This window comes from Nicotiana attenuata, chromosome 3 (assembly GCF_001879085.1).
Source record: "Nicotiana attenuata strain UT chromosome 3, NIATTr2, whole genome shotgun sequence".
NCBI classification, from domain to species: Eukaryota; Viridiplantae; Streptophyta; class Magnoliopsida; order Solanales; family Solanaceae; genus Nicotiana; species Nicotiana attenuata.
Genome location: NC_031991.1, coordinates 58,013,703 through 58,028,733, shown reverse-complemented (window position 1 = coordinate 58,028,733; position 15,031 = coordinate 58,013,703). Strand labels below are relative to the sequence as shown.

At 36.9% G+C, this 15,031-nt stretch overlaps 2 protein-coding genes across 5 annotated transcripts; both read right to left on the bottom strand.

The window, feature by feature from the left end:
• Positions 2,324–4,402, bottom strand: LOC109224670 (BEL1-like homeodomain protein 11). Its single transcript, XM_019389204.1, has 5 exons — positions 3,661–4,402; positions 2,977–3,356; positions 2,817–2,877; positions 2,592–2,736; positions 2,324–2,475 (listed from the first exon to the last, which is right to left on the bottom strand). The coding sequence occupies exons 1-4, from the start codon at positions 4,372–4,374 to the stop codon at positions 2,593–2,595; spliced, it is 1,299 nt and encodes a 432-aa protein (XP_019244749.1). The 5' UTR covers positions 4,375–4,402; the 3' UTR covers positions 2,324–2,475; position 2,592.
• Positions 8,554–13,935, bottom strand: LOC109223818 (BEL1-like homeodomain protein 7). 4 transcript variants are annotated; one of them, XR_002067661.1, is made up of 6 exons: positions 13,306–13,934; positions 11,775–12,759; positions 10,481–10,848; positions 10,316–10,376; positions 9,293–10,060; positions 8,554–9,213 (listed from the first exon to the last, which is right to left on the bottom strand). XR_002067661.1 is itself a non-coding variant. In XM_019388258.1 (6 exons), exons 2-6 carry the CDS (start codon positions 12,654–12,656, stop codon positions 9,503–9,505), a joined length of 1,752 nt encoding a protein of 583 aa, XP_019243803.1. In that variant the 5' UTR covers positions 12,657–12,759; positions 13,306–13,935; the 3' UTR covers positions 8,554–9,502. The 4 variants fall into 4 exon arrangements, 3 of the variants coding, with proteins under 3 accessions (XP_019243803.1, XP_019243801.1, XP_019243802.1); XM_019388258.1 differs by having other exon boundaries at positions 8,554–9,714; positions 9,832–10,060; positions 13,306–13,935; XM_019388256.1 differs by having other exon boundaries at positions 8,554–10,060.

Below are 15,031 nucleotides of genomic sequence, written 5' to 3'. Positions count from 1 at the left end.
GCCTTTCTCTTTTTCTTCTCCCGCCTTGGAGCAGGGGACTCGATGGGGCTATCCCCGTCACCAGATGGAGGCCTCATGGAGACATCCTTGGGAAGACCTACAAAGAAAAAAGAAATAAGTAAGAACTCAACAGCATAAAAGGGACCCAAGTGTTGCTCACTCGAGAAAGTAATCTCACCGTGAGAACGGTCCTACCACCGGCCCTTCGATAGTTCGCGCCATGCGCGCTCGAAATATGTTTTCTTTGAGACAATGCCCTTAACACATTCCTTGAGTCGAGGAATCGCATCAAAACTCGGGCAACATCTGCATTGACACCGAACATCGATAAGAAAGGAGAAAAGGACAGTAAAAATAAAATTCTGGGAAAAATGGAACTTTACTTACGTTTTGTGTTCCACTCCTCGGGGAACAACATGTCCTTGGCCGAGATCAGGTCTGAGGTCCTCACTCGAACAAATCGGCCTAGCCAACCTCGGTCTCGATATGCATCGATGCTCGAGAACCGGGGTTTAGAGGCTCGACGTGCAAGTTTAATCAGTCCCCCCTCCCCCCGGAAGAATCGGGGACTGTACAGGCGCATCAGATGGTCAACGGTGAATGGGCATCCGTCAATCTTGCTTACGAAGAATCGGATAAGAATGACTATCCTCCAGAACGAGGGGTGGATCTGACCGAGGCACACCTCGTAGCTTTTACAGAATTGGATGATCACCAGGTCAAACGGACCCAACGTAAAAGGATAAGTGTAAACACTTAAGTATCCTTTAACGTGGGTAATGATATCTTCTTCGGGGTCGGGGACCACAACGACTTTTCCGGCCCAATTGCAGTCTTTTATGACTGTAGGGAGGGTTTCTTCGATGATCGAGTAATTATATCTCGATACCTTTTCATCCCGGCCCGGAACGGATGAAGGTTTTTCAACTTTAAAGTCGGCGGTCACCGAGCACCCGCCAGGAATAAACGCTTCAAGAGGAGGTTCCGCCACTAGTTCCTCGCCGGCCGACCGTGATGAAGAAGCAGATTCTTTTTGAGGAACTGCCTTAGAAGTCTTCGCCATTTTCTTTTCAAATAAAGGGTAAAAGATGAAGAAGAATAAGTGAAAAGGGTACACTTGACGATGTGGAGTGAAAACAAGCGAGGATTCTTACAAAATTCTCAAGAAATCTAGGTACAAGTACTAGAAAATGTAAAGATTTTTTAAGAACAAGAGTAGGAAAAAATTGGATGTAAAGTTTGAATGAATGAAGGGGAAATATTTATAGTTTTCAAACGACGGTTCAAAACCTGTTGCGGCCGACCAGCAACTGACGAACATTTAATGTCATTAAGACGTGACTGACGAGACGTTGTAACACGCATCCCAAAGTATTATAATATAATTTTCTTCTTGTAACACGCATCCCAAAGTATTATAATATAATTTTCTTCCTGCAAGCTATTGTTCTTCTGCATCTGATATCATTTGAATTACATCCAGTTCAAGTGAGACTTACTTTTCAAGGTTATAATTGTTCAAGTGTTTGAATTTACTTTATTATTGTCCGTTTATCTATATTTATCGCTTTGTTTCAAATTAATCCGCATATCCTTAAAACCACCTATAAATTCAATTGTCATCCGATTTTGAGGGTAAACATTGTTATTAATAATTAATAAGATATTAATAAACAGTGAATATAGCCAGATATTTGTTAAAAATTCCTTTTTCTTTCCTCTCTCTCTTTCTTGTTAGATGGAATAAGTATTTGCTTATCCGTGAAGTATTTCTTTTTCTTATCTAACCCTTCCATTTGGAGAAACAAGTAAATGGAGTGCTCGATTTAGTACATTCATCATATATATTCTTTTGATGGTGCTTCGTGCATGTTTCCTGTCCTCTAAAACCTTTTATTGGTGATGTCTTGTTAGTTCAAACTTCAAAATTCAGCAAGATATGGTTAAATCTTTTACTGTTTAAAATAACAAAAGATGATGCCATTTATACAACTTTCAAAAAAAAAAAAAAAAGGTTCAGTTAATGCATATGTGCGAATTCTTTCGTAGTTTGTACACTGAAGAGGGACTAATTTACATCAGTTAGTTTTATGTCTCGCCATGAGAGAATGCTATAGTGTTTTTTTATAATCCCATTATTTTTGTTAAAATATTATCTTTTAACTAGCCTTTTTTCCTACCAATGTTCGTGAATTTGTTAACAATGCATGCAATGCTTTTAACTTTTAACGTGGGAATAGGGCTACTCCCTCAATTCTCAAACCCAAAGGCTATGCTAAACATAGAATTTCAGACATTTCGTAAAAGCATTACAATTTTCAGACTCTATATTACACTAGTATTTTGTAACACCAAGTACTAGGTACAAGAAATGCCACCTATTCAGGCTAGATTTTGTCTTTTCTAATATGTTTCTGCTTGCCACCTTGTACTTCTTCAGCTTTTTTCCACAGTCAAATCCTCAACAAATTCTAACTGTAAAAACATAGTATTATTACATAAAATATAACATCATTTTACTCTCTTCAACCCTAAGATTACAAGAAAAAAACTACAATTAGTTAAGGAGATGTTTGCAGAAAATATCTTACTTCATTCCTCTGCTGAATCTGTAACACCTTCTCTGTTTAAAAATGGATCTGAATCCACTGAAGATTCTGCAAATTCTTCCTTATACATTTCCTCAATCATGGGTTTCCACAGTCTAACTCGAGCATTAATAAACCAGTTTGAAACCTTAAAACACATCACAAGAAACCAAGTTAATTTAGAATAATTCAAATATATGTTCACAAAGTGGCAAAGAGAAAATTTACCTGATTTTTTGATAAGCCTGTCTGAGATGCTAACATAAGCTTTTCAGAATCATTTGGATAACTGCAAATAGAATACCAATTTCAGTAATCATTTAATCGAATAAAGGCGCTATAAATGTTGCAGACATAATTAAGTAAATAAAAGTTTAATAGCACATACGGATGTAGGAAGTGTTCGAATAGCCAAGAACGAAGAATTGCTACCGATGTCTCTGGCAATCCTCGAATTGGTCTCCAAGCTTGTCGATTACTTTGGATAATTCCAAGTTGTTGAAGAGACATTCTGTTCTGAAGAGTCTCTTTCTCAAATAGGCTCAAGTGTGACAGACCACTGCTAATTTTTGGCACGTCTCGTGGCATTTTTTGTCTAATCACATAAATTTGAGATATGATTGCATCTCTTAAACAGGAAAAATGTCTAGACATGGCTTGAAGTGCAAGTGCTGTGTAAGGTTTCCCTGCTCCAAATCCTGCTATCACCTCAAATGTGGAAGTAATTTCATCCATATGTCGATAATATTGCTCATATCTTCTTTCCACCTATAAATCCAGCAGTAATCTTATAAGCCAAAGAATTTCAATCAAAACATGGATGCCACGTTCAAGATATAATTAAGTACATAAAAGTGTGTCAGTAGTAACAACTTGAGCTTTCGAACAAAATGATGACACAATTTGACATGATACCAAAGTAGGTTAAGTGTCATCCATTTATCAAGAAGAATTTTCATGTAAATACAATTGTGTCATCTCTAACAGTTTAAGTTTTTAGACGAAATATTTACACAATTTAACGGCTAATTTCCTTGGAATAATCAAGAATGAAGAAATTATTATTGCTTACCTCCTCCAACAAGGTAATGAGCTTCATGATTTTAACATAAAGTTCATGCCTTTCATTGAACAATTCATTGCTAGGAATCTCTGCTTTCAGCATGGCGCGAAGGCTTAACGATCCTTTCTTGCTATTGCGCGATAATCTCCTGATAAATTTCTCATTACTCAAATCAGTAGTCTTGCCACCAGCACAAACCAATTCTTCCAAGAGGGATTGAGCTGGTTTCAAATATTTAGAGTTTCCAATGGCAGAAACAAAGGATTCAGTTCCACAAACATTGGAAAATGATTGGTTCATTGCAGCTGCAGAGAAAGAAAACTCATTGTTCCTGTGATCAATTTCTTGACTTATATAACTAGGATTAGTAAAACTTGAACTTAAGGCTCTTTCTCTACAGTTCAATGAAGAAACAAGTGAATGAGAACTTAAAGAAAGTGAGAGTCTTTGAGCTTGTTGATTAGCATCATGTGAAGCTCCAAGTAGATCCATTAAATGTCTACTGTTGTTAACATCAGAATCAGTTGTAAAATGAGTAGGATTAACAAATTCTATGGATCTAGATAATACACCAGGAGGCTGATAAGTAGTAGTATTAGCACTTAAACCAGATTGATAAATGTCAAAATGTTGACTTCCAATTTGACTAGTAATGGAGTCTGAGTTTATGAATTGGTGTAAGATGCTTGAGTGTGTAGGTGGGGGTGAATCTGTTGAAACCATTTTGTGCTATAGAGTTCAGAAATGACTGATCAAGAAATGTTGAAAACTACGAATCTAAGCATTGGAAAGAAGAAAAGATCACAAAGATTTCATGAAAAAATTGACTCTTTTAATACTTACGAAATGTGATCACTAAAATCCTCAACACATAAAAAAGAACCAATGGGGATATTATGATATGGAAAGGAGGGGCAAAGAGAGAGAATTAATAGTATGACAAAGTCATTTAAATAGGAGTACTTTGTTAATTTATGGGAAAATTACATTGTATAGCCGTTCTCAAAATAATAGCCGAAAAAAAAATATATATATATATTCATGATATATACAAAAATTATACAACTTTTATACACTTTTTAGCTACCGAATGTAAATAGTTTCTGGTGCGGGCAAAAAGTTAAAAAAAAAACCCTTTTTTTTAGCTCCTGATAGTAAAAAGGACAGTCCGGTGTACACGGGGTCTGGGGAAGAATCGGGTCATAAAAATCTATTCTACGCGGCCTTACCATAGATACTTTCAGCCCCCTGATAGCAATAAACATAAACTAAGGAAGTTATTGGTCTACAAAGAAAAACATCATAGTTTATGAATGAAAACATGCAAATGCTTAGGATTTAGGAAAACTACATTGAATTGAATGAAGAAAGTAAAGATTCCTCTGCATGCACTCTCTTTCTCAGTTTCTGAAGTATAGCATACCCTATACACACTAGCAGCTGAAAGCTATAGAACCTAAAGTACTATAGACATCTTTCAAGTTTCATTTAAAACAAGAAAAAGTATATAAGTAGCCAAACAGAAAATGCTGAAAATGACATGAAATTTATGGTCCCCCTCTTCTTCTTTTTTGCCTTGGCTAGTTAAAAAACAAGCAAAAGTATTTAACTCTTCAGCTTAGGTGCATACTGTTGCATTTCTTTGGGACACTCAAAAAGCAACTTCAGACTTCTCTTTCTTTGTTCTTTGGTACACAAATACAGAGGGGTAAGGGGTAGATTAGAAAGGAACAAATGTAAATATATATGTATGATTTAGCAGTTTTGTGCTGAATAGATTTCTGTCATATATATAGAGAAAAAGAGAAGGAAAAAGTAGGCTGTCTTTTACACACTCCCAGTCTTAAGATTGTCTGCTTGTGAATCTGTGAAATATATATTGGAATATCTAACCTCTTTTTCCTGTTTGCTGTTGTTTTCTTACATAGAGATGTTGAAAGGACACTGCATGCAGAATCCTTCCAATGAAAAGTGTGTCTATTTAACCAATGCGTGTTTTTTACTTTCTGTTTCTTTTTTTTTTTCCTTCTTTTTTCTTCTTTTTCATAAGGGTGGAGGATAGGTGGTGACAATAGCAAATCCAACCATGAGTCTCAAGCAAGGGTGTTTAAAACCAAACCGAAACCGAAATCGAAGCTTAATGACTTATTGGTATCGGGTTAACGGTTTAACGGACGGCGAACGGATTGAACTTTTTTTATTAACGGCTTATCGGTTTGGGGGCGGATTATTCAATTTTCTTAACGGATAATCCGTTAACCCGTTAAGAATATATATATATATATATATATATATATATATATATATATATATATATATATATATATATATATATATATTACTACAGAAAAGATCTCATATCGTTAATTCGTTGTTGCTGATGTCAGTATTCTAATGCTTATTCACTAGTACAACGTCTTAACTTCTTTCTCGAAGAATATTAGTGATGAAAGTTAAAAGAAAAAGGCGTATATATCATATGTGATTGTGAGGTGTAATCAAGATGATGATAGAGTAACTGAATTATTCTGAGCTGGGAGTTTGGAGAATTCATATTGACGGCTATTTTAATACTTAAAATTGGAAAGCTGCTACTCTAATTTCTCCTTTTTCTTTTCTCAATTTTCTATTTTGAGTCACCGCTCAGCAAACAATTAATGCACGCAATATAGATTGAATTAAGCCGATAAACCGCCCGATAACCGCGCGATAAGAGCTAAACCGATACCAATCCGCCCGATATCTTATCGGGTAGCTAGCGGATTAATACATTTAAAAGCCGATAACCGATAAGCCAAACCGTTAAGAGTAAATAATCGCCTAATCCGTCCGATAAGCAGCCCTAGTCTCAAGTTCAATATAATCAGTGCTTCAAAGTGAGCCATACAGGCTCAAGGGTGATTAATTTAATCCTGTTTTTCTTTAACAAAAAATTATTGTGTATATAAGTAAAAAAATTAATGTACATATATTTACTATTTAATCCACCCCCCCCCCCCCCTCCCAAAAAAAATATTTTAACAAGTGGCAAATATTTTTTTATAAACGGGTTTTATGTATACTTTAGGTCATAGACGACTCCCAGCTGTGACATTTTAGTATTTTCTTTTAACATGCCTTTGCCTTCGGTGGAATCTGTTATATAAATAGAGTTGGATATACATTTATGTCCAAACACAATTTCGACCTTCAATTAGTTTCAACTCCAATTTCAAATACTTATTTTTTTGACTTCAACCAAATATTGTTCTAATATTTAAGCTTTTAATTTTTCAACGTAGTACTTCAACAACAAACAAACAAACAAAATAACGTAGTGGAATTCCACGAGTGCGGTCTGCGGAAGAGAGGCTTTACTTTTACCTTATGAAGATGGAAAGACTATTTCCGATAGACCTTCGGCTTAAGAACAGTTTCAACTTAGTACCCTTAACGTCTAAATTCATTTCGCCCGAATGTAATATTTTCGTGTGTTATAACCCAGCCTACGGAGATATGGAGCAACATAGCAATAAAGAAGGCTGGTGTTTAACGCATGGTAAGGGGCAGAGTTGGGGTATACTTAAGTGATTGAAGAGTTGTGGGTGAAGAAGAAGTTTAGCTAGTTGTGATGCCTGGTATAATAATGATTACTATCTTTGTTCTATTGCCCCCTTACAGTTGTCACTTTCCTATTCCATAGTTTCTGTTGGTTGCTACAAATATTAAACTAAGGCCCACTCACTGATTAAAGTGCCTGCACAAATCTGAATATCTGAATGAATTTATCAGCAGAGAAAGTTCTGCTTTTAACATCAATCAAAAGATAATTCACTTTTTACCCCTTTGAATCATAATTGCAAGTTACACTAGAAAGAAAAGAGACACAAAACTCTATAGCACAAAATGAATGCTTCATTGTCCTTCTCCACACTACACAGACTAGTGTACAGAATAGAAATCAAATGTTACAGTATTCTGAGCAGTAAAGATTGTCAATCTTAAACTCAGAGCTCATGCTTCTATCATTTATGAATCATCAAAACCTAGACAAACTGAGTGTTCAACCACACCCTTTTAACAATGTCTGAATATAATAAATAAATATGAGAAAAAATTATTTTGTTGATGAATGCTCGAATGCAATTCCAAGTATCTCTTAAATCTTGTGTCCTAAGTTGCTCAACTTAATTCGAGAGGTGAAGCAGCGTGTTTCTTGAATGAAGGATGATCTGTATTTGATCTACGAGAAGCACTTTGAATTGATCACGAGGAAGATTGTCTCTTGTCCATTTCACCCTTGCTAGAGAACTCTGATGTAGTTGATGTCTTGATACGAACCTCTCCCTCCCCACCCCCATCCAGAAAAGAAAAAAGATATGTGAATCATATGTTGGTTGTGGATAGGTTGTAGTGTACAACTAGCTTAGTAACAGCTGCAAATTAACATCCATAATGCATTATGCATCCATAATATATTTATATACAGAGAACATTGGATTACTTTTTTATGTCATGCACCATAACCATTGACAAAAAAAAGGGTAGCACAGTGCACAAACCATCCCGCGTCCACGCTGGGTCCGAGGAAAAAAGGCCGCATTCCAAGGGGATGTGATGTAGCCAGCCGATGCAAGCATTAGTGGCTTATTCCACGGCTCGAGCCCGTGACCTATAGGTCACACGGAGACAACTTTATCGTTGCTCCAAGGCTCCCCTTCAATAACCACAGACAGTTAAACAAAAGAATACAACAACAACAACAACAACCTAGTGAAACCCCACTAGTGGGGTCTGGGGAGGGTAGTGTGTACACAGACCTTACCCCTACCAAGAGAGGGTAGAGAGGCTGTTTTCGAAAGACCCTCGGCTTAAGAAGACAAAAAGAAGACGAAAAGAGGCAATATATCAGTACCATCAATAGAAACCATAGAACAAAGAACAGCATTACTAGAACCAAAAAATAAGTGAAAAGCAAAACAATAACCAGTAGATAAAGCACAGCACTAAGAGGAACGAAAGAGTAGTGTGAACTCAACATTAACCACTAACATTCTAAGACCAACTCCTAACAGACTAGCCTCACTTTGGAGCGCCGTATAGATATTCCCAACTACCTTCTAACCTACAACCTTAATGCTCGATCTCCACAACTTCCTGTCTAGAGCCATGTCCTCGGTAATCTGAAATCTCGCCATGTCCTGCCTGATCACCTCTCCCCCAATACTTCTTAGGTCGCCCTCTACCTCTCCTCATGCCCACCAAAGCCAGCCACTCACACCTTCTCACCGGCGCAACTAGGCTTCTCCTCTGAACATGCCCGAATCATCTGAGTCTTGCTTCCCGCAGCTTGTCATCCATGGGGGCGAAGCGCAGCTTCTCCCGAATATCTTCATTCATAATCTTATCCATCTTAGTGTGCCCGCACATCCAATTAAACTAAAGAATGATGAAGAAGGTACCCAATGCCATAAACTATGTTCACATCCAAGTCTAGTGCTTTTGCCATATTTTCATCTGTAGCTAGCTTTAGGAATCCTTCAGGCATATCCTCTATGTCCCAGAGCAAGACATTAACCAACCCTAAAGGAAAATCATTGGTATCTTAGAATATTATAAAGGTTCCACAAACTAGCTGTAAAATGGTGGAAGAGAAACTTACCATTTCAAATTCTATGCGACCTTTATTCTCATATTCAAGCACAAAATTACATATATGTATATCACCTGAGGATTCTAAGTCTAAACTATTCACAATCTCCTTTATACAGACGGATTATCCATTGGTATATTCACATATTTGGTAACCCAAATTCTCAATGATACAATAAGTGGCAAAAAAGGTCTTATAACCAATATGTGCAAGAAACCATTATGCTACAAAATCGGATAGCAGATGAGGCCCTGAAAACCTCTCTTGCTGGTTTACTGGGTCGATGTAATAATATTCTCCTTTGCTAATGTCCAGAGTCGATCCTGTCTTGTCATCTTCTGCTAACTGTGTCCTACCAGATATTGGCTGCTGATCAATTTGACTGTTTTGTAGACGTAGAGCGAGTGATACTTGATTCCCCATTATATCACCTAACATGGAGGCGTGGTATGTATTGACAGCATCAATTTTCTCATGTTCATAAGCACCGTCTTGAAAACTAAATTTGGTTATGAATGAATTATTTTGTACATTGGTAACAACATTACTTGACTCGTCAGAGGGGTCGAGATGACTGCAATTAACAGCTGGTGTAGTAAAGCTTTCAGGAATCTCTTCTCCTGTGTTCTCAGCTATTGACTTTTCTTTGGACTCTTCTGGAGCACGGTCTGGTGAAGCTCCGGATCCTGCTTCCGCCTCACCAAACTCTTCCTTGTACATATCTTCAATCATGGGCTTCCAGAGGCGCACCCGAGCATTTATGAACCAGTTCGCCACCTAACTCAAGCACGAGTTTTGTTGGTTAGATAGCTGGCCATGGCCTAAGCACCACAATGTCTTCTGATACTAATGCTAAATTTAACACAGAACTAACAAATAAGAGATAAGCTAGAAGGCTAAAGGTTGTCCCAGGTTTCGTATAGTGTGTAAGTGGAAAAGAGTAAGACTAAGTTAATTCACTTGATTCCATAAAAAAAAGAAGGGTGCTAAGATTTTTATGCTTTAAAGCGGAATAGCCATGGATTAGCATACCTGACTTCTTGTTAAACCTGTCTGTCTTGCCAGCATGATTTTCTCAGAATCTTTTGGGTAGCTGAAGAAACACGACGACCAAAATGAATCAGAATGCATGTTAACTGGTTAGAGAGTACATAGCACAAAGGTCACAGGAAAAAGAGAAGAGTGAGAGAAACATACGGATGGAGGAAATGTTCGAAAAGCCAAGCACGAAGGACTGAAACAGCAGTCTCCGGCAAGCCCCTTTGTGGCCTCCAAGGCTGGCGCATCATACCAAATTGCTGAAGGGACCTTTGCTGCCTCAGTTGCTGGTCCACGTAACGGAGACGATATAATCTTTCCCCTTGACTATCACCTTGCTCTCCCAAGCTTCGACGAGTAACTTGAATCTGCTTCTTGATTGCATCCCTCAAGCAGCGAAACTGGCGAGATATGGTTTTAAGGGCAAGTGATGTGTATGGTTTAGCTGCACCAAGTCCAGCAACCATCTCAAATGAAGATACCACTGCTTGCATCTGCTGGTAATATTCTTTGTATTTCCTATCCACCTACAACAAAAATAAAATCAAAATTCACAAGAAAGCTTTTAGATAACTTTTACATGTAATCTGTTAATAGCATATAAAAAGATAGATTTCAAGAATTAGTTTAAGAATCTGCTAAGAATTGGCATAACAAGCATTTGAGTAGCACAACAAAGGGAGACTTTGAAACAAAACCTGTGTATGATTTCAAGAATGGGATAGAAAAAATTCAAGTTCTCAACAAATTTCTCCCAGTTGAAGTAAAATTACAGAAAACAAATCCTCTTAACAAAAGAACCATCATTTCGGAGTTTTAATTCTCCTAAAAACTAATGCCAGTAGAATTATTTCAAGTAAAAAAGGATTTGCAGAGCACAAAAGCAATGACTTTAGAAGTGCTCTATGTTCAACATCTGTCAAAGAACAACAATTTTTCAGCGAAGTACTTGGCAACATAAGATCCAACTAAAATCTTCTGCAAAGTCTCATAGAATGCAAACGCTTTATGAATATTTAGGAGGACCAAAGGAAGATTAGAGGAACATCCTAATTGTGAAATCAATCGGATGTTAAAAGTTTTATAGGTGAGGAATACAAAGGAAAAAAATGTAGAACCTCAGTTGTCACTAAGAATGAAAATCTAATAACTTGTTCTGGCCTAGAGCGCAAGCAGATTCCTAGTTCACTTTCCCTAGGCAGTGTAATTTGCACAGATCATGTCACAACTAAATACAAACTGAAATCACCTTGGATATGGATCCCTTGGAGATATTACATACTACTCCTACTAGATAAGGAAAAGAGTTTCAGCCTAGTCAGAGTCAGCATGTTGGAAAACAATGCTGAAAACATTAAGTCTTAGCAATATCTAAAGACATTACAAGCAACAAATGCATCCCCTCTTAGCCAAAACTATCCCTCAAGATGAGTCAGGAGAAGTCCAGATTTACCTCATCCAACATGGAAAAGAGTTTTGTCATCTTGCTCTCGAGATCATGTCGGTCAGCAGGTGAAAGTTCACCTTTAGTTGAATTATTATGATCACCAGATATACCAGAAGCTGAACAACTAGATTTGAGATCAGCCTCTTCAAAACGATTTTGCCCGAGCAAATTGAAGTTACGTAGTCTATCTGATTGTTTCAGTGCTTCCTGAACATTAACTACTTCATCAAGCAAATCTTGAGCAGCCTTTAGATATTTCGAGTTGTAAATGGAACGTGCACCAGAATTCATATCTCTGAGGCTCATGGAGTTTTGGGGATTATTTGCAGCTCTAGTTCCTCTAGATAAGTCAAATGACAAGTACTCGGCAACTTTAGATTCCTTGTTTTCAGATCCCTGCTCTGAGTGCAAAACATGAGTACCCACCAAAGAAGATAGACTCGAATTCGTATAGTCATCTTGATACGAATACACATGAAGCGAAGGTGGAACTTGCGTACCCAAACTAAGAGATAGTCCTTGATTTTGAAGGCTTTGTTCAACGTTGGGCACAAAAAACTGTTTCGTTGGAAACGAACGAGGATCCATCATAACTGAATTATCCAAAAAGTTGGGTGAAGCATTCACTGACCTACCAATTGGTTGCATACCTCCCGATTCACTGGTTGGTGGAATGAACAGCATCTCATCTTTGCCTCTTATTGTTTGAACTTCACCATAGTTCTGAGCAGGCAATTCCGAGTATGAAACCGTAGAAGAATGCTGGTTTAAATGAATCGAACTATCAGAAAGACCAGCTGAGTGATAAGAATCAAATTTCTGGTCTGGCAAAAAGGACATTGGCAAAACCTCTCTTTGATTGGACAAATTTGAATAGTAAGCAGACATTATATGTATCCCTATAATGTCTCAAGAATCACAACCTCCTGCTCAAGTGACTCGATCGAACTACAAATCATTAGCAAAGTGTTGGAAGAAATTCTTTTGGGAGCTGTCAATGAAGAAGAAAACAGAATTCATCAAACATGTTCCACATAGAAAGAAAGCCAAATTCAAAGAAGCAATATCATCAAATGACCATTTTGAACTACTACTTGATATCAGAATCAACATCAAACTTTTCTTTCCATCAAATTCTCATAAAGAAATCCGGTACACTAAGCTCCCGGTATGCGAGGGGTCCGGGGAAGTGCCAGACCACAAGGTTCTATTGTACTCAGCCTTACCCTACATTTCTGCAAGAGGCTGTTTTCCACGGCTCGAAGCCGTGACCTCCTAGTCAGATGGCAGCAACTTTACCAGTTTGCGCCAAGACTCCCCTTCAAATTCTCATAAAGAAGTAGAAAATGAAATGACCAAACACCACTACAACATCAGTAGGTATAGGAATTCCACCATATTAAAAACTAAGAACATCAGAATCCATCATAACATAACCAAGAACAAAACTTTATGAATGAAAATATTACTTAATTGAACAAGTAATAAAATATAGAAATGAAAAGGATAGGGCAAACAAAAGTAGAATTAAATTTACCTGGAAAGAAACGAACTTGTCTTTGTGCTTTCAACTAAGGGAGCACACTGCACAGAAGAGAAAAAGAGAGAAGCAAAGAGAGTGATTGAAAGCACAACTCCTAATTGGCTCAAAACCAAAGCTTCCCAATATGGAGACAAAAACTGATCCTAAAGATCCTAAGCATACCAACCCCTCCTTATCATTGAACAATGACACCAACCAAAAAAATATTCAACAAACAAAAAATAATGAAAAACAAGAAAAAGCAAAGAATAATCAACTCCAACCTTCCAATCCAGAAATTTCATGAAAAACAAAAAGCAGAAAATAATAATAATATATTCCTTTTCAATAATACCAAACTTTCTTAAGTGGGGTCAGCTCAAAAACTCTCCCTAGAAGCTTCTATTTTTCTTTAATAATTTTTGTTGGTTTGTACTAAGAACAGAAAATTGGTATTGTGGGGGTGGTTGTTTTTATCTTGGTGAAGAGAATATTTTGGTTTTTGATGGTTAAGGGTCTGAATCGGTAACCACCAGTTGGTAGACCTAAACCAAGAAAAAAAATTTGATCTTTAGTCTTAAGACTTGCTTAAAACTAAACTATAAACAAAGTTGTTCTGTTCCTAGTAGTTACAAAGTGTTGTTAAACAGTTTGATGATACAGCTTGCTTTGGCTAGGTAGTTGGTTTTTTTGTACATTACATGTATAGGTGTGATTCACACCATACAGTAGGTGTATTTTCAATAACTCAAATTCTTTGCAGTGGGGCCCCCTAGAATCCACCTGTTGTTAAATGCTTGGAGGAGAAACTGTTGGTAACAGATGATAATTCCAACATAAAATCTTGCATAAACTATATAGCATACCTTTGATTACACGCCGAGGGCAGTTCAGGTGCACAAGGTATTTTGTGTTCACCCAAAATTTAAAAAAGATCGCACCCCAAGAGGTGTAATGTTGACAATCTAACCTAAGCATTAATAGCTATTTTCATGGCTCGAACTTGTGACCTGCTTTACTACTCTAAGGTTCCCTTCATACCTTTGATTAGATTAGATAAAAATAACTCCGGCAGGTTGCTGTTGTAAGAAAAAAAATTCAAACTTTTTGAAAATTTATATATTACTTTATGCTAAATAGAGCGGAAATTAAAAGTACATATATTTCCAATATGGGAGTAAGTTACTTTTTAAAAATATCGTTAGAGTAAGTCGTTCATACATAACATTTCTATCATTATTACATATCTTTATACTACTATTAACCATCGCAAAATAATCAATTCTTTATTATTCGTTTAAATAATCCTTGTATTATAAATTTGGCATAACTAATGGGGCCCTCATCCCTTCAGTGTTTGGAAGAGAGACGTGTGGAAAGGGGTTAGGAAGAAAAGAGTGACAAAAGTCACAGGTGAAGAGACGTGTTTGGAAATGTATGGCTATAGACTCATAGGTGGTGGTAGTTTTAGTTTTAGTTTAATGTTTTTAAACCTGTCCAAATCTTGTTGGTTTGGCGGCTATCAAACGATGTCTTATGCGCATATTTCGGCAAATACAAGGCCAGTTACGTCGTACGTGTCCTTTCTACTTTCGTATTTAAGTTAGGATTTGAATGGTAAAGAACTAGAAAGAATATTATCCAAACGATATTTACTTACATTGCTTAGTAATTTACTCATTAATTGGTATGATTACATGTAATCACCTTTTCGACTTTGAAGAGCATTTGATTTAAAGAC